This window comes from Ranitomeya imitator, chromosome 2 (genome assembly GCF_032444005.1).
Source record: "Ranitomeya imitator isolate aRanImi1 chromosome 2, aRanImi1.pri, whole genome shotgun sequence".
Classification (NCBI taxonomy): domain Eukaryota; kingdom Metazoa; phylum Chordata; class Amphibia; order Anura; family Dendrobatidae; genus Ranitomeya; species Ranitomeya imitator.
The window spans coordinates 127,435,080-127,460,665 of record NC_091283.1 but is presented as its reverse complement, the minus strand read 5'-3'; the positions used below and the strand labels follow the sequence as shown (position 1 = coordinate 127,460,665).

The 25,586-nt window shown below is 44.3% G+C and overlaps 1 protein-coding gene across 1 annotated transcript in view; it reads right to left on the bottom strand.

Moving 5' to 3' along the window:
* The window catches only part of LOC138662082 (pre-mRNA 3'-end-processing factor FIP1-like), a 77,684-nt gene that overhangs the window by 31,838 nt on the left and 20,260 nt on the right, over positions 1–25,586 (bottom strand). The window contains exons 5-12 of the mRNA XM_069747218.1: positions 21,385–21,437; positions 20,318–20,428; positions 11,299–11,429; positions 9,927–10,042; positions 8,683–8,788; positions 3,578–3,764; positions 3,179–3,236; positions 3,028–3,083 (exon numbers count right to left, since the gene is read on the bottom strand). Of these exons, the coding sequence (XP_069603319.1) occupies positions 3,028–3,083; positions 3,179–3,236; positions 3,578–3,764; positions 8,683–8,788; positions 9,927–10,042; positions 11,299–11,429; positions 20,318–20,428; positions 21,385–21,437 (818 nt within the window). The remainder of the gene's footprint in view (positions 1–3,027; positions 3,084–3,178; positions 3,237–3,577; positions 3,765–8,682; positions 8,789–9,926; positions 10,043–11,298; positions 11,430–20,317; positions 20,429–21,384; positions 21,438–25,586) is intronic.

Sequence of the window (25,586 nt, the reverse complement as noted above, 5' to 3'; positions counted from 1 at the left end):
GAGACTAAACTCTCTCTCTGTTGTGCACCTGGGTTAAAAACCCTTGGGCCTGCGATTTGTGGTCAGCTATTTTGTTCATTGAGCCACGGCAGACATGCTGGAGAATACAGACCTTTACACAGCCGGAAGTTGGTTCCCCAACACGGCAATCGTGAAGGGGTAGAAGCAGCGCATCTCTCTGCTTGCAGAGTAATGCTAGCATCCTGAGAGGGCTGCGTTAAGATGCAGGGAGGGGGCCTGTTGCCATGCTCCGCTGAACTCATGTAATAGCAGAATTCACAACAGATATCTCTGAGAGGAGACTGCAAGCCAAAATTCTACAGAGTGAACAGCATACGGCAGGACTTATTAAGGCCCCTCTCACTGTGGAGGGTGCAGAGCGAGGGGAGTACTGCAATACCACCCATTGCTGTTGACTGTCCGGCTCTAGAGCACTCAATATATGAGCGACTGCATTTCTCCAGAGAATTTAATATACCAGTCACTGTACTGCTCCATAGCACCTATTACCCAAGTGACTGCACAGATCTAGAACACATATGAGCGACTGCACTACTCCAGAGTATTTAATACACCAGTCACTACAGGGCTCCATAGCACTTATTATCCCAGTGACTGCCCGGCTCTAGAGCACTCATTATATGAGTGACTGCACTACTCCAGAGTATTTAATACATTACACTAGTGACTGTATGGCTCCATAGCGCTTATTACACCAGCCCCAATAGGAAAAATGGTGACTCTCAGTAATAACTGAGCCTGCAGATAGTGTTTCCCATCCAGACTGTATTTTGCCGTGCCTGGCTTATACTTCGTACCCTGTTACCTGGATCAAATGCTGTCTTCTGGGTCCAGGTGCTGGGAGATGTTCTGCTGCCAGGCTGTAGCGCTACTAGCGCTGAAGATGTAGGTCCCACAGGGAGAAGGCCGCCGCTCGGATCCAGAAGCCGGAAAAAGGGGCAACCGCAAGAAGACCGACAGGGACGGAGAGGGCAAAAGCGTGCACTGCAGAGAAGCACGCTGAAAGAGCCCGCTCTGAGGCCGGAGGGGGGAGGAGCCAAGCGCCGGGTCCTGGCAAGAGAAACATGGAGCCGGCTCCAAGTAGAGAAATGGAGCAGAGGGGGAGACAAGCGACGGGCGGGAGAAAAGCCCGCCCGAAATGCAGGGAAGAAGGAGGGTGGAGCTAAGCGCCTGGTCTGGGTAGGAGAAACATGGTGCCAGTTTCAATGAAGCTGAGGGGAGGGGGTTCGGCACCGGAAGGAATCAACAAGCGACGGGCGGGAAAAAGCCCGCCCGAAGTGCAGGGAAGAAGGGGGCGGGAGCCAACACCGCAACTAGGCCCGAGAGAAGCCGGGACCTAGATTACGGCTGGTAACTTCTGGAGCATGGGGGAGCGGCGCGGAGAGCCGTAAAACAAAAACACCAGAAAGAAGTTTAGTGCACCAAATACCCCCAGATTTAAGGGAAACAAAACCCTAATGCCCCACGCTGCTGCTAGGCCCGAGAAAAAAACAGGACCTAGAGTACAGATGGAGACCGCAGGAACATGGGGAGCAGAGTGGAGGGCCCTAAAAATGCCGCAAAGGTACACGTGAATTAGAGGGAATAGACCCCTAATGCTCTATTAAAACAGGAATTTTTTTAATGATCTTATCATCTTCTTGGTTTCTCTTCTTTCTGTACTGGGGGAGGGGAGAGAGAAAAAATACCTCCTTATCCGGGATAGATCGGACGTCCGAACATTTTGTTGGACATCCGCGTCTCCTCCAACCGACAGGCTCTGGTGGGCGAGTGGGTGGGAGACGGAGGCAGGACCAACGATCGGATCACCTCAACACGCTTCTGTGTTAGGGGCTGGGGTCCTGCCGACTAGACATATGAGGATACAGAGTGGCAGTACACGCCATACTCATAGTCTCTTTGTGGGAGTACAGTTGTGACCGTCCACACTGTATCCCTCCGGAAACCTGAAAAGGAACGACGCACACTGAGGTAGATATGGGTCTAGTGAAAGACCCGTGTCCACCTCCTACTGACACTAAGCTAAACTAAATATCCTCTTCCTGTCGGTGGGGTGTACACTGCAGAGGAGGAGCTAACTTTTTTATTTGCATAGTATCAGCCTCCTAGTGGCAGCAGCATACACCCATGGTTCCTGTGTCCCCCAATGAAGTGATAGAGAAACTGATTTTTTTTCAGTATTTGTTGACTAGCCCATCACGACTTCATTTTCTAAAGTGCTAAGCACACCTATTCTTGCTGTTTAAATAAAAGGGAAAATTTTGGCATGACTTGTATATATATATATATAAAAAAAGCTATTGGGAAAGGAAAGGAGCTCTTGAAACTCTGCAAACAAATCATTTTTACACAACCTCTTGTGAAAAAGTCACTTTTTTCTAGTTTGCACCACCTGAGTATACAAACACCAGCAAGGCAGGCATCTGCCCCCCAAAAGGGATTATTTTTTGACCATTTATACAATTTAGGTACCCAAACAAGTCCGATACTGCAGCGTGTTAAATACTCTGCTATTTACCACCAGTCACTAGCTGTTTTCATCTAACCAGATAGGTTGAGGTCACTTGGATATTAATAAGGCTGTATTTGCACTGAAGCTCAAAAGGAGTTCGATACAGTTTTAGACGATCTTCAAGTGAAATACACCTATTTTAAGTGCAATTAGAAGATGTGCACTATTGTGATTCAAGGCAAAAAAATGTACTGCAAATCAAATTTTTGTGGAATTGTGGAATATTTTAGAAGCAGTGCACTATTGTGAATCAAGGCAAAAAAATGTACCGCAAATCAAATTTTTGTGGAATATTTGGCAAAGCCAGCAAATACAAATTTCAAAAGGTTCAATCACCCCTAGTACCATGCACCAACTAGAATAACACACACACAAAAAAAATCAAAATTGATGTATATGAGAATTCCCAGTGGACAGACTTTACTATTTTTTGAAATGTAAGCAGACATCGAATTGCGTATTACTAGCGCCCAAAGTAAAAATGTATTACTTACCATTAGAGAAGTATATTTGCCGGGGAGGTGGTCTACTGTTGAATGTGACGGGAGGTCTTTAAAAAGAAAGGCCATGTATTCTCATTATAGATTTACAAAAACAGATATGCAAAAAATATACAATAATGTAATAGTAACGTAATAGGCTTACCCACTGGGAGGTGGGATGTGAACAGCAGGTGGAGGAACCAGTGGTGGAGGCAACAGTGCTACAATAGGGAGCAACATTTTGTTTTTGTAAATAAAAAGTGTAAATGCAGTCCAAGATGCATGATGAGCAGAGCAGTTATGAAATCCAGTGAGAAGTTTTAATTGTATACCTTGCATGTCAATTTTAGTATCTGCTGGGGACTCTGGTGGCATGCAATGAAGCTTCTTGTGGTGTTATAGGTACATACAATAATGGACTCTACCTTCATAAAAAAATAACTACATAAAAATCACTAAAAAGGTGCATTCTTTTTGCATGTGATCTAATACTGCATTTTCAGTAAATTACTGAACATAAAATAAAAGTGTTTCCCATAGCACATCTTGGAAATACAATCACCTGGCGGGTGCAAGGCTGGTGGAGCATGCGTAGGTGGAGGAGGACGCTGGAAGAAAAGAGGAGGTGGAGGAAGCCCATTGAATGGTGGAGGATTATGGACAATGGATGGTGGAGGAAGAAGAGGAGGAGGAGGCAGCTGGTGATGTTGCATGAGAGGATGAGGCTTGTATTCATGATTATCAACCACCTTTAGAAGGAGATATATTAGCCACCATTAATCATTGGATCTACATTTTTTTCCCAATTCTGCTACATAAACAAGCTGCCCCAAATGACTGATGGATATTTACGCTTACGAACAAGTACAGTCTTACTCTGATAGCGCAAAGGTATATATGAGCATATATAAATATAGTAATTTTTTTTTTTTTACAGAATTACTGCTATACAGAGTATAGACCAGTGGTCCCCAACTCCAGGCCTCGAGGGCGGCAAACAGTGCAGGTTTTCAGGATTTCCTTAGTATTGCACAGGGGTTGGAATCATCACCTGTGCAGATGATCACATTACCACCGATGCAATACTAAAGAAATCCTGAAAACCTGCACTGTTGGCGGCCCTCGAGGCCTGGAGTTGGGGACCCCTGGTATAGACTATGGGCCAGATTCATCAAGACCAGCATTGTTCACACTGGTGTTGATGAGGGGGCGTGCTGGAGTTACGTGCATATGATTACTGAGCATGTGCACGCGTCTTCATCAATCTGGAGCCCCTGATGAGTGGTGTGCGCCTTTGTGAGCCATACCAAACATCTTACTCTAGTCAGGTACTGGAGTGAGATTCCTGGCATAAAGAACGGCACAGTTTGCTATGAATTAGGCAGATCGCGCCTAAATTTTGCTACTTTTCAAAAGAATTCTGGCTTAAAAGCTTTGATGAATTGAGCCCTATATATTTATAAAACTGGGGCATTTACTGTACAATTTAATGAAAACTCTGTGAGCCTACCAGCATCAATGTAACCTCTTTTGATGGGAGGCAATATAGAAGCCGTCACTTTCCCCAAGTGTACACCGCAAAAAAGAACAAAAAAACCCCTAAAATTTACAAACATACCAAATAAAATAATTGTACATATGTGACTGCATTGTACTAGCATATATACACACCCATATTGATCATATGGGAACACTGAATATATGAATTGTGCATTGTTGTTCTGCTATATGGATTACAGGTGGGCTCAGGGACGCTGCTTCCATTAGGCTCAGGCGGCAGAAGAGAGGGGGCGGCAGATTCCGTAGTAACTGGATTTGCGCTGCTAGGTTTTTTTTTTATTTATTTTTTTTTTATAAAACTCCGGGGTCAAGTATAAATATGGAGTATAAATAATAGGCCCTATAGGGGGGACACAGTGTGAGAAAACAGTGTGAAGAGGGGGCCGGTATAGAAAGGAGAGGTCAGTGTGAAGAGCATGTACCATAAGAGGGACAGTGTGGGGGTCATATTTTCTGCAGACAATATAGTGAGGGGCAATTTTTTATTCAGGAGCATTATAATGACACTTGTATTTTTAAGGGCATCATGTGGAGATTTTCTGCAAACGAGCGGAGAAGATGGAAGTCTGCAGAGATGGCTGTGGATGAGAAAACTCATCATGGGGTCTGGACAAGATGAAGAAAAGAAGAACGGCTCCAGAGTCAACGCCATCTATAAGGTACCTGGATGTAAATGTTATTTGTGATACTAACTAATTCTCATGTTTTTATTTGTTTGAGCTTTAAAGGGGTTGTCCAGTCATTCTTTGTGACTGCAGACTTCTGACTGCTCACAGTGCGAACTGCACGCTGTCAGGATTCTCTCGTGCTGGTGATTTACATACACGCGGTCACGTGCCGACTAGACATGTGTAGCCTCCGTCATTGAAAATGAACTAAGCGAGGCCGGGCACGTCTAGGCAGAATGTGGTCAGAAGTATACAAATCACATGCTTGTGCTGACATGACCGTCCACCGGCAAGGGAGAATCCTAGTAGTGTGCAGTGCATGAGTTGTGAGAATTCAGAAGCTGCGATGTCAGGATTCAGCTCTGCAGGTTCCAGTAGTCGTCACGTGGACACTTCACTCATATGCGATTTTCATACTTATGGTCCTGTGACAACAAGCTTCTCTTCTGCTTCTCTCAGTTTTTCACTGAACATTGAGAGCATTAGGGAGAGGAGCTCGTGGGTACATGACTAAGTACATGACTTAGTGTGCAAATCGCATATGTCCTTGGTGTGGGGGGGGGGGGGCACCAAAATGAATTCTTGTCCCTGGTGCCAGAAACCCTAGATACACCTCTGCCGTTATGCCACTGCGAGCGGCGATTACCGGGTCCGGTGGAGGGATGTGTGTGCACAGGCAGTGAGGCAGGGACCGTTGGGGGGGGCGCCATTTTTCCGTTCGCCTCAGGCAGCAGAGAGGCTTGGTTCACCCATGGGTGGGCTCACACAATTTGATCAAAGTGTGCCAAGTATCTAAAATGTTTCAGTATAGTCTATATAGCTGCAATATATATCAAACTTCATATATTCAATGTTCCATAGGCCTTCGCAAGCTCTGAGTGAGTATTTTTATATACTACTATCTCTTTGCAGTCAGAGCAGCCTGCACCTATGTACATTTCATTTTACTACGAGGTGCTTGTCAAATTTATTTTTCTACCGTACTAGATTCATAAGTTAGCCTAAGTAAATATGGGCGAACACCTGGATGTTCGGGTTTGGACAAACAGTTACAAAAAGTTTGGGTTCGGGTACCAGAACAGTACCCGGACCCCATTCACTTGAATGGGGGGCCCGAACACCCAGTGCTTGCTGCGCTGTCATGTGTATGACAGTGCAGCAAACACCGCTTCTGATTGGCGGTGAAACCATCCCCGCCGGTCAGAGAGCCATGGTTCCCACGAGGTCAAAAGACAGCATGAGCGTTTAGCTGTGATCGGAGGTATACAGTTTACCTCTGGTCACTGGTGTCAGCTGATGGGACAACTGCTCCCATCATCTAACACCTGCTGCCACTAACAACAGCGACAGCAGGAGCTGCCGATGGGAGTATTCATCACCCGTTTCTGCGCTGTAAATACATAATTAAAAAAAAACAAACAAAACAACGGGGTGGGTTCCACCGTATTTTTGTTAACCAGCCAGGAAAAACTCACAGCTGGGGCTGCAACCCTCAGCTGTCAGCTTCAGCAAGGCTAGTTATTAAGAATAGAGGGGTCCCCACACCGTATTTTTTAATTATTTAAATAATTAAACGGTGTGGGGTCCGACCCATTTTTGACAACCAGCCTTGCTAAAGCAGGCAGCTGGGGGCTGGTATTCTCAGGTTGGTAAGGATATTGGACCCCTCCAACCTAAAAATAGCAGCTTGCAGCTGCCCAGAAAAGGCACATCCATCAGATGCGCCAATTCTGGCACTTTGCCAGGCTCTTCCCACTTGCCCTGTAACGGTGGCAAGTGGGGTTAATATTTGTGGGGTTGATGTCACTTTTGTATTGTCAGGTGACATCAAGCCCACGACTTAATAATGGAGAGGCATCTGTAAGACACCTATCCATTACTAATCCTACAATTGTATTGTAAATCAAGACACAGCCAGAATAAAGTCCTTTATCAGAAATAAAACAAAAGAGTTTTCCTTTTTTGTTTAAAAACAACAAACACAGTTATACTCACCAAACGCCTATTCCACCGAAACCCTCATTCTCTTGTAATAAAACTAAAATAAAAAAAAACAACAACAAAAAAAAAAAACAATATCTTTCATCTTTCCGTCGTTCTGTCCCATGCTGTAATCCATGTATGGGGGAAAAACAGTTTTCAACCTGGACGGTGCCAAGATGCAACAGTCAAGGCAGAGAACCACTGGTGACTGAACTGCTGTGAATGCAGCCTCAGTGACTGGCGTTCACTACGGAGAGGTGAGGGATATTGTTTTTTTTTTTATTTTAGTTTTATTACAGGGGAACGAGGGCTTCTGCAATAGGCGTTTGGCGAATATAACTGTTTGCTGTTTTTAAACAAAAAAGGAAAACGGTTTTATTTCTAATAAAGAAATTTATTCTGGCTGTGTCTTTACAATACAATTGTAGGATTAGTAATGGATAGGTATCTTGCAGATGCCTCTCCATTACCAAGTCGTGGGCTTGATTTCACCTGACAATACAAAGGTGACATTAACCCCACAAATATTAACCTTACTTGCCACCGCTACAGGGCAAGTGGGAAGAGCCGGGTAAAGAGCCAGAATTGGCACATCTATTTTTTTGGGGGCGGGGGTAGGCAATATTCATGGCCGTTTACCAGTCTGAGAATAACAGTCCCCAGCTTTCTGCTTTAGCAAGGCTGGTTGTCGAATGGGTGGAACCCCCACGCCGTTTTTTTAAATTTATCTAAATAATTAAAAAATACGAAATGGGGACCCCTCCATTCTTGATAACTAGCCTTGCTGAAGCTGACGGTTGCAGCCCCCAGTTGGGAATTTTGCCTGGCTGGTTAAAAATACAGGGGAACCCTAGCCGGGTTTTTTTTTAAATTATTTATTTACAGCGCAGCAGCAGCCGATGAATACTCCCATCCGCCGCTCTTGCTCTCGCTGTTATTAGGGGCAGCAGGCACCGGATGATGGGAGCAGTTGTCCCATCAGCTGACACCAGTGACAGGAGGTAAACTGTATGCCTCCAATCACAGCTGAGCGCTCATGCTGTCTTTTGACAGCGTGGGAGCCGCGGCTCTCTGACCGGCGGGGATGGTTTCACCGCCGGTCAGAAGCGGTGTTTGCGGCGCTGTCATGCACATGATAGCACAACAAACACCTGGCGTTCGGGCAGCCGAGCCCGAACAGTAACACGGACGTCCTGTGGAAGTCTGTGTTCGGTGTCGGTGCCCGAATAGTAGGTGTTTGGTACGGATGACAAACTTTACTATTCGGGTTTGCCCATCTCTAATCCGAAGACATCAATGATCTTGTTTTAATCCATTCATCCCATTGAAGGTAAGTAATGTTTCATTTCATTCCCCAGTTAGCAAATTTTTGTTGGATTATGGACAACCTCTTTTTAAACAGCTGTTCCAAATCTATATAAAAACGAGACTATTTTATTTGAGAAACTTTGATTACCTGAATAAGAATGTCATCTGAATCTTGAACGTCCCATCTCCTGCCTTCAACACGGGAGATACTGCAGATCTCACCACCGATTACATCAATTGACTTCGCTTGTTTCCTAACAGAATAGCAAACATATCTCTCAAACACAGTAACTTACTATAGACAGGAAACAAGTGCAAAAGATGAGAAAAATCCCAAAATGTAATTATGCAGGATAGAACTCACATTTAATTCCAAAATGTAGTTCAGGATTACTATAAAATAAGAAATACAGTTTCTGACTAACTCCAGAGCAGTATTCACAGTTCTGCAAGGCTTTATAGATGAAACCTCAGAACATCTCACTTATTAAAAGAGAAGACATCCCGTCAAACAAATCCTATACCCTTTGTGGTTCATGTCACTTTGAAAAGGACAAGAACACTGCTGCATAAATGCTGTTAAATTTGATGAAATGAGGGTGATCAATGAGTGGAACAGGTTGCCATGAGAGCTGGTGAGTTCTCCTTCAATGTAAGTCTTCAAACAAAGGCTGGACAGACATCTGTCTGAGATGGTTTATTGAATCCTGCATTGAGCGGGAGAGGGGTGGGGGGGAAATGGACACGATGACCCTGAGGTCCCTTTCAACTATTTTTGTAGGAGACTGGAATGTCCTACACTGGTCTCAGCACAGAGTAAGCTGGTGTAAAATGACATTTTAGGAGTTAAAGGCCACTAAATAAATGTGTCACGTGTTTTGCTTGTCAATGTGCTAGAAAGTCATTTTGATGGCAGCCAAGGGATTGTACAGATTTGTGCTATAACTGTATGGTGGAAATTTGTCCCATCTAATTTTCTAAAAAGTGCCATAAAAAAAAAAAAGCAATATCTTCCAGAATTCAAGAGTGTTAAAAAAAAAAAAAAAACACAAATCTTTAAAGTATAGTTTACATTTAGCTTTGATTCATCAAGTCAGAATTCTATTAGAAAACTTTATGAAAGGTTGTAAAATTTATGCGCTATTCTCAGTTGTATATAAAATTGTGATTGGGCATTTTTCTGCTAGTCCCGGACAACTTGACCAACTTTGAAAAAGTGGGCAGAGCTTGCCTATGTGGGGCGCGACAGAGTTTTATCAATCACCTACTCAAATCAATAAGTTCAAAAAAATTCTCTCTGCGATGCTGAACTCATAGTGCTAAATAGCAGCATTTTTTTCTGGTACAAAACAATTTAAATAAATCTGCAAAAGTAAATAAACATATTTTTACCCATTTTCGGAAGACTCAATTACCAGTTTTCTTTCCTCAATATTAATATTCAGGTCACCATTGTCAATTGTATTTTCTCCTCCTCTATTTGTGTAGCTGGTCCTACCTTGCTGCACCTATTTGTAAAATGTGAATTTGACAACATATTTTAGAATCATTTTGGAGATTTACTATGGTAAATGCACTTTCTGCAGACATTCACTCTGACCACATCTATCAAGTGATTTAGACGCTTGGTTCGTCAGTAGGGTGCAGCCTGAATGGATAAAGGGCGTGATGTACTAGAAAGGTGCACAAATCGTTTAAGTGTCGGGAAAGTAACAAAAATCCTTCCACATACAAGTCATTACAAAAGGTCTTTATTATCAAAGTTGAACAAGAGAGTAAAAAGAGGAGGAGATTATGTTTGCCTCCAAAAGGTGGACAATTACTTTTGAGACAATTTTTTTTTTTTAATGCACGATTTGTTGGTATAATTATTTTTTTGCAATTGGGTTTTATGACAAATTATGCGCGGATTAGCTTTTACAGGCCCTTTGTTTCACTGCAGTGTCTACTTGGCTCACATTCCTTGGCTATATAAATCAGCAGAGAGGAGCTACGAAAAAGACAGAAAACTGACTTACAAACTCTCCCATCATTCAATCTGACTGAGCTTACCGACGGAGTCGCCGTTAACTCATTCTGCAGCCAGCAATACACAGTGCAACAAAGGCTATAGAAGGCAAATGGAGCAATGTTTAATGAAGCCCAATTCCAAAAATTATATTTAGCCCCAAATGCATGCATTGAAGTTATATCATCTAAAAAAATAATAGTTGTCCTGTGAAGGTGGGCAACCCTTTTAAATAGTGAAGACATAGAAGTTGCAGACTTCCTTTACCTATGTAAAGACATTCATGTGAGCACAGGTTATGGTCATATGCAGCAAAGGAAACAAAAATCCTTCAGATATAAACCATTTTTTCATGTCAAGCACAAATGACCATTATTTTGTTATTTTCCTATGATTATGTGAAAGGGGCATTCCAGGTACATCATAAAGTGATTGAGTATCCCACATACACGCCATCACTTCATAACATGGCAATACCACTTACAGAAAACGAGAACCAGATTATAGCCACTTAATTACGGAAACAATCTTTTACCTTTCCTTTAAGGAGGAGATCTATCCCCATTAGTGACAAGAAATACACAGAGAGCAAACAAAATAATGTGCTGCTGAGCGGCGTGGACACAACCTATATATACTATACTCAATAGTGATAGAATTGTCAATACTCATATGTAGACTTGTGGCATGATAATAACAAGCGTCAACTTCATAGAGCTGTAGTCATACTACAAATCACACAACAGTATATTTTACAGTTATTTTGTTTTCTTTGCTGTTTGGATAAGAGTTTTCTAGTCCTAACTGCAGCCGCCTCTGCTTCTCGCAATACACTTTCCAAGTTGCTTCATTAAATCCATAGTTGAAATAGTCAGAAAGATCAGCACCTAGAAATAAATAACACAAGGATACAAATACAGGACAGAACAAGGTATCATTCAATTGGGCATTTGTAAAACGTTAAAAAAGAATGTACACCCGTCGGGTATCATATTTTATTCTGAAGAACAAGAGCACAACACCAGAGTCTGTCAACGCCACCATCTCCTCTCATATCCTGATCATCAGTAAATATTTGCATACATTATTCAGTCGCCACTTTTAAAGGGACTGTCAGCACAGAATGACTGTTCAAGCCAAGTACTAGCGCTCAGTGCATCTTTGCGGGGCCAATCATATATACAGTGACAAGGGCCGGCGTTTGGCACAGGCAGACCAGGCAGTCGCCTGGGGCCCCCACCTAGAAAGGGGGCCCCCTGCCTCTGCAGCCCCTGTATGAAGTGCCCAGAGGGTGTACAGCAGTGGCGTCTCTCCCAAACCCCCCTTGAGACCCCCTCAGTGCTGTGATTTACTCATTTGGTCCCGAGCTCTGTGATGATTGTTGTAGGATCAGGTTTCACAGTCACATACAGCAGGGATCAGCTTGGGCTCTGACCAGTCACTAAATCATTGCTTGTAATCTGATAGGGCGATGTCCTGTCACTACAGTCTGGATGACAAGACAGGAATATTGTCTGCTGAATCAGGGTATTTATTATAAAGAAATAAATGAATTCCCACGTGAAATAATAAGGATAAACCATACACATATATAGTACAGGTGTGCATAGGAATCAGCGTTTTTGGTGCATTTTGTTTTTTTTGCAGCCAAAGCCTGCTCTCTTGGCAGTAAAAACACTGCTTTCAAAACACCCATTTTTTAGGGTTTGTGCAGAGGATCCGGAAATGGCAGCCCTTTGGATGCAGCGGACATGTGCTGCGTCCAAAGTGCTGCCATCTTTTGAACACAGGTGATTCCGCGTGTGTTCATTGATCTGTGCCGAATCCCTGCGTCCTATACATTGCAGGGGTGAGATTTCTCTTGCGGAGACTCTGCGCAAGATAAATTGACATGCTGGGGTCTGGAGAGACGCAGTTGTGAAATTCAGTCAACGGAAAATTAAAGGGTGTGCAGGAGATTTCTGAAAATCTCAGTTTTTGCTTGTGTTGTAAACTGCTGTAAACTTATTATTTGCAGAAGAAAAAGCTGCAAAAATTCTGCCTATGAACATGTCCAAAAGCTGCTTTTCAAAGTGCCAGCAGTGACCCTGCATACAGCTAATAGTGGCAGACCCATTGGCCGATATAAGGCCCCTAAATATGGGGGCCACAGTGCAATGTTATCATTTGGGGCCCCACTTTAAATTTTTGCCTAGGGCCCCACTTTGTCTAAAACCGGCCCTGACAGTGACATGTAACAGTTTGGCCATCCTCTTTTCAACTTCAGCTTTTTACAGATGGTGTTATATTTGCATCAAGAATTTGCTGAAATTTAGTTGAATCCATTCTTCCCTCTACCCATGAAATGTTCCCCGTGTCATTGGCTGCAATATAACCCCAAAGCATGATTGAGCCACCCACGAGTAATGGTTGGCGAGATGTTCTTTTCCTGAAATTCTGTGCTCTTTTTTTTCTCCACATATAAATTTGATCATTGTGGCCAAACAATTCTATTTTAACCCCTTTATCCCATATGACGTACTATCCCGTCCAGGTGACCTGGGACTTAATTCCCAGTGACGGGATAGTACGTCATAGTGTTTAATGCGACATCGCGACTTAAATCGCGGTGATCGCATTAAATTTCCGGCGCCATCTTACCTGGAGGAAGATGGCGCCGACATCCCCGGGCATGGCTTCGCCCCCCAGGCCTCTGGATCGCTGTGATTGGCTGTTCAATTCTGAACAGCCAATCACAGCGTTCCTCATTGTTTCAGCCAATCGGAGCGGCTGAAACAATGAGGTCGCAGGCTAGGATCGAGTACCGATGTACTCGATCCTAGGGCCGGTGCCTGGCAACGCCAGGCACCGGCAAAAACCCCCCGGATTGGCGCGATCGCCGATCGTATCGATCGCGCCAATCGCAAGGCACAGCGGCGGTATTACCGCCGCTGTGCCCTGCTGTACTGGCCTGGATCGGTGCTGCAATAGCACCGATCGTAGACCAGAGCCTAATGCAGGCCCAGCAGAGGCTGATTGGCGCGATCGATGCGAACGACGATCGCGCCAATCACCGGGCACAGCGGCGGTGTTACCGCGCTGTGCCCAGCTGTTCCCTGCCCCGTGCCGGCTGTCATACCCCCTGCCCCCTGCTGTAGCGGCCTGGATCGGTGCTGCCATGGCACCGATCACAGGCCAGTGACTAGTGCAGGCCCAGTAGGGCCTGCAGGAGCTGATTGGCACGATCAACGATCGCGCCAATCACAGGGCACAGCGGCGGTCACGTTGTGACCGCTGTGTGCCCTGCTGGTGACCTGCCTAGGATCAGAGGGATCCTAGGCAGTTGCCATGGTCACCAAGCCCTGCAGGGATTGGTGGGATCGATGTTCTCATTCGATCCCACCAATGACAGCTCACAGCAGCGGTGTGACCGCTCTGTGACCTGTCTGTCACCTGCAGGTGACCTGTGTGACCGCTCTGCAGGGGTCCTCACTCTAGCTGAGGGACTCCTGCTGAGCGGTCACACAGCCAGATCTTGTCTTGCTGGGCCTTGTGGTGCTACAGAAGCCTGTAACACCACAATCCCCTGCGATACAAAAAAGCGGAAGAAAGAAAACCAAAGAAAGAAAACCAAAGAAAGAAGAGAGACTACAAAAGGTAAGTGCTAACAGCCCCTACCCGGTCTCATTTCACACCCCCATCCCCCCATCCACTCTTCCCCCCATCCCCCCCCTTCCCCCCCTTCTTTACCCCCTTCGTCCCTCTTTGCGCCGCCTCCGTGCGCACGTTTAGCAGCCGCCGAGCGTTGATTGGTGACGCAGTTCACCGATCAACACTCGTGCTCGCTTTTTTTTCAGCAGCCCCCTTTGCCCAATTCCGTACACCCATCCCGCAGCCGCCAAACTTTGATAAGTGACGCAGTTCACTTATCAGAGCTTGTGCCTGCCGTTTTCCTTTTTTTTTTTTTCCCACATCTCCGTGCGTTCACCCCGCGCGCATCTAACCCGTGCTTTCCTTTTTTTTCCCCCCACATCTCCGTGCGCTCACCCCACCGCGTTTAACCCGTGCTTTCCTTTTTTTTTTTCCCACATCTCCGTGCGCTCACCCCGCGCGCATCTAACCCGTGCTTTCCTTTTTTTTTCCCCCACATCTCCGTGCGATCACCCCACCGCGTCTAACCCGTGCTTTCCTTTTTTCTTTTCACACATCTCCGTGCGCTCACCCCGCGCGCATCTAACCCGTGCTTTCCTTTTTTTCCCCCACATCTCCGTGCGCTCACCCCACCGCGTCTAACCCGTGCTTTCCTTTTTTTTTTTTTTTCCCCACATCTCCATGCGCTCACCCCGCGCGCATCTAACCCGTGCTTTCCTTTTTTTTCCCCCCACATCTCCGTGCGCTCAGCCCACCGCATCTAACCCGTGCTTTCCTTTTTTTTTTTTTTTTTTCTCACATCCCTGTGCACGCACCCAGCAGCCGCTGAACTTTGGTAAGTGACGCGGTTCATTTATCAGAGCTCTCGTGCCTGCGGGGTTTTTTTCACATCCCCGTTCACACACCCAACAGCCGCCAAACTTTGGTAAGTGACGCGGTTCACTTATCAGAGCTAGGGCCTGCTGTTTTATACTTTTCTTTCACAGGTATTTTTTTTTCCTTTAGCTTTTTCTTTTCAGAGTAGTTTGCACCAAGCACTATCCCCCAACACTTACACATAGTTACCAATAAAGTACACTCAAGCACCACACTTACAAAAAAAATGTCCCGCTCGTCCCGTTCGTCCCAAGAGCGCTATTCAGTGGAGGAGGCATATGCTTTCCTTGCCTCCGACACTGATAGCGAGGGAGAGGATCCCACTTTTCTTTATTTTTCTGATTCTTCCTCATCCTCTTCCCACTCCTCATCTTCCTCCTCCGGCCCTGCGGAACCGCCACGCAGACGCCGCAGGACAGAAGATGAGGCTAGGCCCACCATTGCTGAAGACGAACCAGCACACCCCACTGCGGATCCCATATGGACCAGGCCCCCCGAAAATTACGAGCCACTGATTCCTGATTTTGTGGCAGAATCAGGAATCAAGTTTGACACCACCGGCCTCACAGAACTAGACTTTTTCAAAGTCTTTTTCTCTGAGGCTTTCGTCAACCTCATGGTGGAGCAAACTAATCTGTATGCTCGGCAATTTTTGGACCAAAACTCGGGTTCATCATATTCTAACTGGTCTCCTGTAGACGCAGTTGAAATGATGCAGTTTTGGGGCCTGGTCCTTCATATGGGGATTCTGAAAAAGCCTGAACTTCGGCAATATTGGAGTGTGGATATTTTATATAACACTCCAGTATTCAGAATGGTCATGACCCGGACGCGTTTTGAGGCCATCCATAAATTCCTGCATTATTCCGATAATGCACGGTGTCCCGCACGAGAGGACCCCAACTTTGACCGTCTGTTCAAAGTTCGGCCGGTCATCGAACACTTCAACAAAAAGTTTGCAGAAGTGTACGTGCCTCAAAGGGACATCTGCGTGGATGAGTCCTTAATTCATTTTAAGGGGCGGCTCGGATTCCGTCAATACCTGCCCAGCAAGAGGGCCAGGTACGGAATCAAACTCTACAAGCTGTGTGAGAGTACCTCAGGGTACACCCACAGCTTTAGAGTCTACGAGGGGAAGGACAGCAGGATTGAACCGCCTGAGTGTCCCCCTGTCCTGGGAGTGAGTGGGAAAATAGTGTGGGATTTGGTGCACCCACTGCTGGATAAAGGTTATCACCTCTATACCGATAACTTTTATTCCAGCATCCCACTCTACAAATCTCTCTTTACGCGAGGTACCGCAGCCTGCGGTACTGTCCGCAAAAATCAGAGAGGCCTCCCAAAGACGCTACTTGGGCAGATTCTCAGAAAAGGTGAGAGCAAAGCCCAATGTAGCGACCACCTGCTGGTTGTCAAGTACAAGGACAAACGGGATGTCCTTCTTTTGACCACCATACACGGTGATGGCAGCGCCCTCAGCATTGTTCGGGGTACCTCTGCACAGGTCTTCAAACCGGACTGTGTACTTGGGTACAACAAAAACATGGGGGGCGTTGATCTCTCCGATCAACTCCTCCAACCGTACAGTGCTTTGAGAAAGGCCAGGGTGTGGTACAAAAAGCTGTCCGTGCACATCGTACAAATGGCAATGCTCAACGCTTTCCTGCTGTCACGATATGCACGCAACACCGATACGTCGTACCTTCATTTCCAAGAGGTAGTGGTTAAGGCCCTGATGTTTGGCACGAGGGAAGGAGCGGGCCCCAGTACTTCTGGAACTGAAGGTGCACGTATCGTACCAGGCCAGCATTTTCCTGGGGTGGTCCCGCCAACAGAAAAAAAAAGGTAAGCCGCAAAAAAGGTGCCGAGTGTGCTACAAAAGAGGAATTCGAAGGGACACCACCTATCAATGCGACACCTGCCCCGACAAACCTGGCCTGTGTATGAAGGATTGCTTTAAATTGTACCACACCTCCATGCACTACTAATTTACTTTCCAGGAAATAGAATAATTCCAAAGTTGGCACATCTACGTAGGTTCTCTGGGGGTCTACTTTCCAAAATGTTGTCACTTGTGGGTTTTTTTCCTGTTTAGGCACATCAGGGGCTCTGCAAACGGAACATGACGCCCGCAGACGATTCCATCAAAGTCTGCATTCAAAAACGTCAGTACTTCCCTTTCGAGCCCCAACGTGTGCCCAAACAGTTTTTTCCCACATATGGGGTACCAGCCTACTCAGGACAAATTGGACAACAACTTTTGTGGTCCAATTTCTCCTGTTACCCTTGGGAAATTAAAAAATTGGGGACTAAAAGATCATTTTTGTGGGCAAAAAATAGGATTTTTTATTTTCACGCCCGGGCGGTATAAACTTCTGTGAAGCACTTGGGGGATAAAAGTGCTCACCACACATCTAGATAAGTTCCTTAGGGGGTCTAGTTTCCAAAATGGGGTCACTTGTGGGGGGTTTCCACTGTTTAGGCACATCAGGGGTCACCAAACGTGACGTGGCGTCCGATCTCAATTCCAGCTAATTTTAGCTTGAAAAAGTCTTATGGTGCTCCTTCCCTTCTGAGCCCTGCCATGCGCCCAAACAGTGGTTCCCCCCCACATATGGGGTATTGTCTTACTCAGGACAAATTGGACTACAACTTTTATGGTCCAATTTCTTCAGTTACCCTTGCGAAAATAAAAAATTGGGGACTAAACGATCATGTTTGTGGAAAAAATACGTTTTTTTATTTTTACGCACGGGCGGTATAAACTTCTGTGAAGCACTTGGGGGATAAAAGTGCTCACCACACATCTAGATAAGTTCCTTAGGGGGTCTAGTTTCCAAAATGGGGTCACTTGTGGGGGGTTTCCACTGTTTAGGCACATCAGGGGCTCACCAAACGCGACATGGAGTCCGATCTCAATTCCAGCTAATTTTAGCTTGAAAAAGTCAAATGGCGCTCCTTCCCTTCTGAGCCCTGCCATGCGCCCAAACAGTGGTTCCCCCCACATATGGGGTATCAGCGTACTCAGGACAAATTGGACAACAACTTTTGCAGTCCAATTTCTCCTGTTACCTTTGGGAAAATAAAAAAATTGTTGCTAAAAGATCGTTTTCATGACTAAAAAGTTACATTTTCATTTTTTCTTTCAACATTGCTTTAGCTCTCATGAAGCACCAGAAGGGTTAATAAACTTCTTGAATGTGGTTTTGATCAGCTTGAGGGGTGCAGTTTTTAGAATGGTGTCACTTTTGGGTATTTTTTGCTATATAGACCCCTAAATGTGACTTCAAATGTGAGGTGGTCCCTAAAAAAAATGGTTTTGTAAATTTTGTTGTAAAAATGAGAAATTGCTGGTCAACTTTTAACCCTTATAACTCCCTAACAAAAAAAAAAATTTATTTCCAAAATTGTGCTGATGTAAAGTAGACATGTGGGAAATGTTAATTATTAAGTTTTTTGCGTGACATATCTCTGTGATTTAAGGGCATAAAAATTTAAAGTTGGAAAATTGCGAAATTTTCTAAATTTTCGCCAAATTTCCATTTTTTTCACAAATAAACGCAGGTAATATCAAAGAAATTTTAGCACTATCATGAAGTACAATATGTCACGAGAAAACAATGTCAGAATCGCCAAGATCCGTTGAAGCGTTCCAGAGTTATAACCTCATAAAGGGACAGTGGTCAGAATTGTAAAAATTGGCCCGGTCATTAACGTGCAAACCACCCCCGGGGCTTAAGGGGTTAACCTCGTCAGTCCACAGGACTCGTTTCCAAAATGCATCAGGCTTGTTTAAATGTTCTTTTACTTACTGCTGATGCTGAATTTTATGGCGAGGAAGAAGGAGAGGTTTTCTTCTGCTGACTCTTCCATGAAGGCCATATTTGTGCAGGGGTCTCTGAACAGTAGAACAATGTACAACAACACTGTCTGCTAAATCTTTCCAACGCTCTTTTGCAGTCAAGCAGGGGTTCTAATTTGCCTCTCAGGCAATCCCATGAGCAGCTCTGAGTGAAATTTATTTATTTGGTCTTCAGATCTTATATCTTGACCTCCACTGGCCCGGTTAACTGATATTTCTTAATTACATTTCAAACTGAGGAAAGGGCAACTTGAAAAAGCTTTTCTATCTGCTCAGCCTTCTCCTGCTTTGTAGGCCTCCACCATTTTCAGAGTTCTAGGCAGCTGCTTAGAAGAACCCATGGTTGCTTCTTTTTTTGCCACAAGGTTAGAGAAGGCTGGGTTTTTATAAAGCTTGGAAATTTGCATCACTTGGCCTTTCCTAATGATGATAGTGAACAAGCCATAACCCTAACAGGCCAATTAAGGTCTGAAAGGTTACATTGACACACAGATCTCCAAGGGTGCATAGATCTTCGCATCACTTTCACCCATTTTCCCTTATGTAATTTTTAAAATGAAAAATAATGAGTTGTATGTATGTATGTATGTATGTATGTATGTATGTATGTATGTATGTATGTATGTATGTATGTATGTATATATATATATATATATATATATATATATATATATATATACATACATACATACATACACACACACTCACGCACATACCTTTGAAGAGAAGTTCATCCTCAACCTCCTTAACTGTTTGCAATAAAGAGCAATTTTGACCAGGGGTGCCCAAACTTTTGGATGCCACTGTATTATACCTTTGGTTTCCATCTATCTCCTCCTTTCTGTGGCTCTATGAAGGTAGAGCTGTCAAAGAAGAAGAGATTGAGAGAAAACAAGCAGGTGGGAAGGTATATATAAATGATTGGCCCTGCCATGAAGCACCAAGGCTTTGTTTGATCAATCAGTCTGTGGTGACAGAGTCCCTTTAAAAGGGTCCTAAATCTAGTTGGCAATTTATAGCACTGCTGTATTAGCTGAAGTTCACACCTGAAACTTTGAACATTATTCCTTTCAGGAATTGATTCATATGATCAATTAAGTGTGAAGAGGACAGTAGGTCAGGGTAAGAGTTGTCACTAAGGAGCATTACAGATGTGATAAATGCCTCACAGTTATTATCAGTAAAGAAACGGTAACATTTGTGCTGGAGACTTAATCACAGATTATGTGTCCCATAAAAATGACGACCACCCAGAGACCCCATTTCAGGCAGTGCAGTTTGTTGGGCACCATTGGTTTTGTTGCGTAGTTTCAGGTTCAGTTTATTTTCATCTTCCTGTTCCTATAATAAACCAACACAAATAACTACCACAGATGTGAATGAAGTGAAAAATACTATATGTTATACCTGGTTTTCTCCATGGCTTTTCTTCAAAAGAATCCAGATCCACTTCTAGGACAGGAAGGCCATTAATGCATCCTGGAGCTGAAAAATCTATCCCTTTCGGTGCCAGCTTACCTGAAATGAAAAGGATAATGGTTGAACTTTCTATATACAGCTTTTTTTTTTTTTTGTTTAGAACTCAACATTTTTTTTCTTTGCTTAGTTTAGCAATTGTCCTGTGGATCTCACCTTCAATCTGCCTAGATCAGTATGGCAAAACAAATTATTGAATGGTTTGATTTTAAACAGAAGGTAATAATGATTTTTGATCAACCATTGTTTGTGTAAGTGTGCAAAACAACAACTGTGTAATTTAAAAAAAAAAAAAAGCATGACTAAAGATTAGTAAGCATAAGTGGGCCATCACTCTGAACCTTTTAATTAGGTCATTCTCCTCTGCAGATTTTTCTATTCCACGACTACTGAAAATCTTAAAGAATAACAATATATAAAGCTACATTAGTCGTCTATCCCAAGTACGGAACATTTGGATCCATTGATATGCGGAAAGTGACGCCATTTTCATAGACTAGCCTCTTTGCCTTAGTCCACTGGATTTAGAAGAAATCATTCAAGAGATGACTGAAGTGCACATGAAAAGAAAGCATCCAAAAACTTGAGGACCCAACTGTATGTGACTATTTACAGTTCTCATAAATTCAATTCTCAAGAATGAATTGCCATATGAGTTCTTTAGGTTTTAAGGCTTGCAAGGGCCAGTATGTCACTCTCCACAAAGAGAAACCTGACCCCTTAGACCATAGTCCAGAGACTCTCACCTAGCCCAATCAGTTCTCATACTTTGCACTGATGAGGGGCAATACCTCGAAACACCGTGTCTGCAAATTGAGATTCTGATTTGGCCATTATCCTAAGTCATATTGCAAGGCTCATTGAAGGGTCTAGTGACTTGTAGGATCGCTGCATCCAACAGGTGGCGCTATAGAGTTCAAGACCTCTTCCCCTCTGAACAGGCAATTTGCATATTATATAGGTTATGTGATTTATTGATTGGTAGAAAAAACATTTACCAGCTACGCCATAGCTTCTACCCCCTTTCGTATTTTGGTTTGTCGTGGGTCCCCTATGGGGAAAAAAAGTTACTAAAGATATGCAAATAAAATTACAGAACTTGAACATTTTATAAATGTTGACAAATACATGTGGCTATATATTTCAGCTATCTTTATTTAATACATGATGATAGATTGCAACCTTTCAAAATAAGGCAACATTGCGTGTATGGTGAAAGTGACCTCAGTATATCAATGGGAAAGAAGCAGAAGTATCTGTGAAGTCTCCTTTAAAAGGGACTTCTGACAAATTCATTGACAAGGATCCCATAGTCATCTACAGCAGGACAAGCATCCCAGTTTTGTAAGGCTGGATTCACATCTAAGTATCCAGTCTATATATCCAATGACTAAGTGAAAAAAGGAAATGAACAGCAATTATCTGACCCTTTTGCGTCTTTCTAGACAATGGAATACGAACATTTTTTAAAATAGAAGCTTTCAATTATGAGATTAAGATGTCCTAGAGGCTTTTAAAGCCGGAGAGTGCGCTTTTAACTACAATTTTTGATTCCTTCAAATGTGAGATAGTAGGGCATGCTTTCTTAGGCTACGTTCACATTTGCGTTGTTGGACGCAGCGTCGTCGATGCAACGCTCAACGCATGTCAAACGCATACACAATGCAGCGTTTTTTAACGCATGCGTTGTCCTATACAATTGAAGATCAAAAACGCCCCCCAAAAATACATTAAGTCAAAAGGCGCGTGCGACAAAAAACGCGGCTCAACGCAGGCACCTGCGCCCTATGCGTTTTTCAGACACTAATGTGTTTTTTTGGCGCATTTACGACGCAGGTGCGTTGCATGCGTTTTTCTTCGGAAATGTGACGCATCAAAACTGCAACCTGTAGCATCGTCCGTGCCCTGTCTGGTGCACCAAAAAACGCATGCGTCATACAACGCATACTGGCGCATGTCCATCCGCCCCCCATGTTAAAGATAGGGGCGCATGACGCATGCGTTGGTATCCGTTGCCGACACTGCGCCCAACAACGCAAATGTGAACGTAACCTTACCTGTATTAGGTGTACAAGTTAAGCAGGCTGTCCATTTGGCAAGACAATGCAGTATATATCGCACTCTATCAGCATACATAGTGTGTAATACAGTACATTCGTGGAAAATAGTGGAGAATGACAAATTTTGGTTTTCACAAGGTTTACTGCTTCAGTATTAACTTTTTTCTAGTCAGATGTTTCTATGTTTATTGAAGTACAATTATGATCATTTCATAAGTCTTTAAACTTTTGACAAATACATAAAGTTTATACATAGTCTCAGATTTTACAGTGTTGACCCTTATTTTAAAAGGCTCTCACTGGTAGCCGGATATCAGCTTCTGAACCAAATCCTGAGTGATGGCAACTCATTCAATTTCTGTTTAGTTTGTCCACTCATTTTTGAAGATTGTCTAGAAGTTTTCCATGGGATTGAGATTTGGGGAGCTTCCCACTTTATAGAGAAAATAGACAATATCCGTCAGGAAATCCACTCCCAATCACCAAGTTCAGTGACTCCCATCCCTCCCTGCATTTCCCCTGGCTCACTCTCCACATTCGATCCCATCACAGAAGAAGTAGTCTCCCGGCTCCTCTCCTCTTCTCGTCCAACTACATGCACCACCGACCCCATTCCCTCACATCTCCTCCAGTCTCTCTCTCCAGTCGTCACAACTCACCTAACTACAATCTTTAATCTCTCCCTCTCCTCTGGCATTTTCCCCTCCTCCTTCAAACACTATCATTACTCCATTGCTAAAGAAACCCACCCTCGACCCATCCTGCACAAACAACTACAGACCAGTCTCCAATCTCCCCTTCATCTCAAAACTCTTGGAGCGACTGATATACTCCCGCCTTACCCGTTACCTCTCCACTCACTCACTCCCTCCTAGACCCTTTACATTCCGGTTTCCGCCCCCTACATTCGACAGAAACTGCACTCAAAGTGACCAATGACGTTCTGACAGCAAAACGTAATGGTGATCACTCTCTGCTCATTCTTCTCGACCCTTCTGCAGCTTTCGACACTGTTGACCACCCTCTCCTACTCTCTAGGCTCCAGTCACTTGGCATTAAGGACACTGCTCTCTCCTGGTTCTCCTCCTATCTTTCTGACTGCTCCTTCAGTGTTCTGTTCTCTGGCTCCACTTCATCTCCTCTTCCACTCACTGTCGGGGTACCTCAGGCCTCAGTTCTTGGCCCCCTTCTCTCCTCTTTCTACATGGCCCCAATTGGACAGACCATCAGCAGATTTGGCTTTCAGTACCATCTTTATGCCGATGACACAACTATACATATCCTCCCCTGACCTTACCCCCGCTGTACTACAGAACGCCACTGACTGTCTGCAGTCTCCAACATCATGTCCGCTCTCTATCTGAAACACAACCTCTCCAAAACTGAACTTCTTCTGCTCCCGCCATCTACTAACCTCCCTAAATCTAACATTTCCCGCTCCTTGGGTGGCACCATAATAACACCCCGGCAGCAGGCGCGCTGTCTGGGTGTTATGTTCGACTCCGATCTCTCCTTCACCTCCCATATATAATCTCTTGCCCACTCGTGCCGCTTACACCTAAAGAACATCTCTAGAATCCGCCCTTTTCTCACCATGGAAACAAAAAAAAACCCTCACCGTCGCCCTGATCCACTCCCGCTTAGACTACTGTAATGCTCTACTAATTGGCCTCCCCCTTATTTGACTTTCCCCTCTCCAGTCTATCCTTAATGCAGCAGCCAGGGTCGTCCATCTGGCTAGTCATTACTCAGATGCATCCGCTCTTCGCCAGTCGTTACACTGGCTGCCCATTCATTACAGGATACAATTCAAAGTACTTGTTCTCACCCACAAAGCTCTCCACAGTGCGGCACCCCCATACATCTCCTCCCTCATTTCGGTCTATCGGCCTAGCCGACTGCTGCGCTCTGCAAATGACTTTCGACTAACCTCTTTACTAATCCGTACCTCCCACTCCAAGACTTCTCCCGTGCTGCGCCAATCCTCTGGAATGCTCTACCCCAAGATATTAGGACCATCCACAATTTGCATAGTTTTAGACGCTCGCTCAAAACACATTTGTTCAGAGCGGCCTATCACATTCGGTAATCAAAGTCATGTTATGTTTGTGTAGCCCATTCACTATCTCCATCTATCCCCCACCCCCTGAAGATGGCTGGACCATCATTGTAAATACACACCTGTACTTTGTATCTCCCACACCTCATTGTAGATTGTAAGCGCTCACGAGCAGGGTCGTTTTATTTCACTTTAATTATTGTATTGTTAACGTTGTTACTTATGACTGTTGTGTTTGAAACTGTTAAACTGTAAAGCGCTGCGGAATATGTTGGCACTATATAAATAAAGATTATTATTATTCCTGGCCATGGACCCTAACTTTCGATGTTTAGTTCACCAAGCCATTTTTGGCATCACTTTTGCTTTTTGATATGGTCTTTATCATGCTTGAAAAAGCATTGCTCATCACCAAATTGCTCCTGGGTCTTTGAAAGATGTTTAGAACCAATTCTTTACTTTTCCAAGTGCTCGTAGGCAAAATTGCTAGCGAGTCCACTCATTTATGTAAAAATAAATCATTACAAATGAATGGTTTTAGGATGGTTTACTGTTGGCATGACAAAGGACTCATGGTAGCGCTCATCTTTCCTTCTCCAGACAATCGTTCTTCCAGATGTCTCAAACAGTCTGGAGGAGGCTTCATCAGAGAAAATAACTTTGCAGGAAGTACACGGATTAGACTGTAAACAGGGGTAAAGTATTTTCTTTGACGAAGACCCTTTTAGACTGCTTAGGACATCTGGAAAAAACAATTGTCCACAGAAGAAAAGGTGAGCACTACTGTGGAGACATGGGGGTCAGTGGTTGCTCTCGTCCGCTGGCCCGAGACTGCATGGACCAGAGCTCATCATACTGAATGCCCGCTCTCCTTTTCCATGGTCATAATACTACTCAGACAACACAGGGTGAGGTTAAAACAATGTGGCAATACTTTAATGAACCAAACAGACAATAAAATATAGAAAAGTTCCAGCAAAATACCCAAGAAGTTAAAAAATTACAGAGTGTCATCCTTTTGCTGACTCACCGGGATTAGAGCAGCTGTGACTTCGGGGATTCCAAGGCCAACTACCCCCAC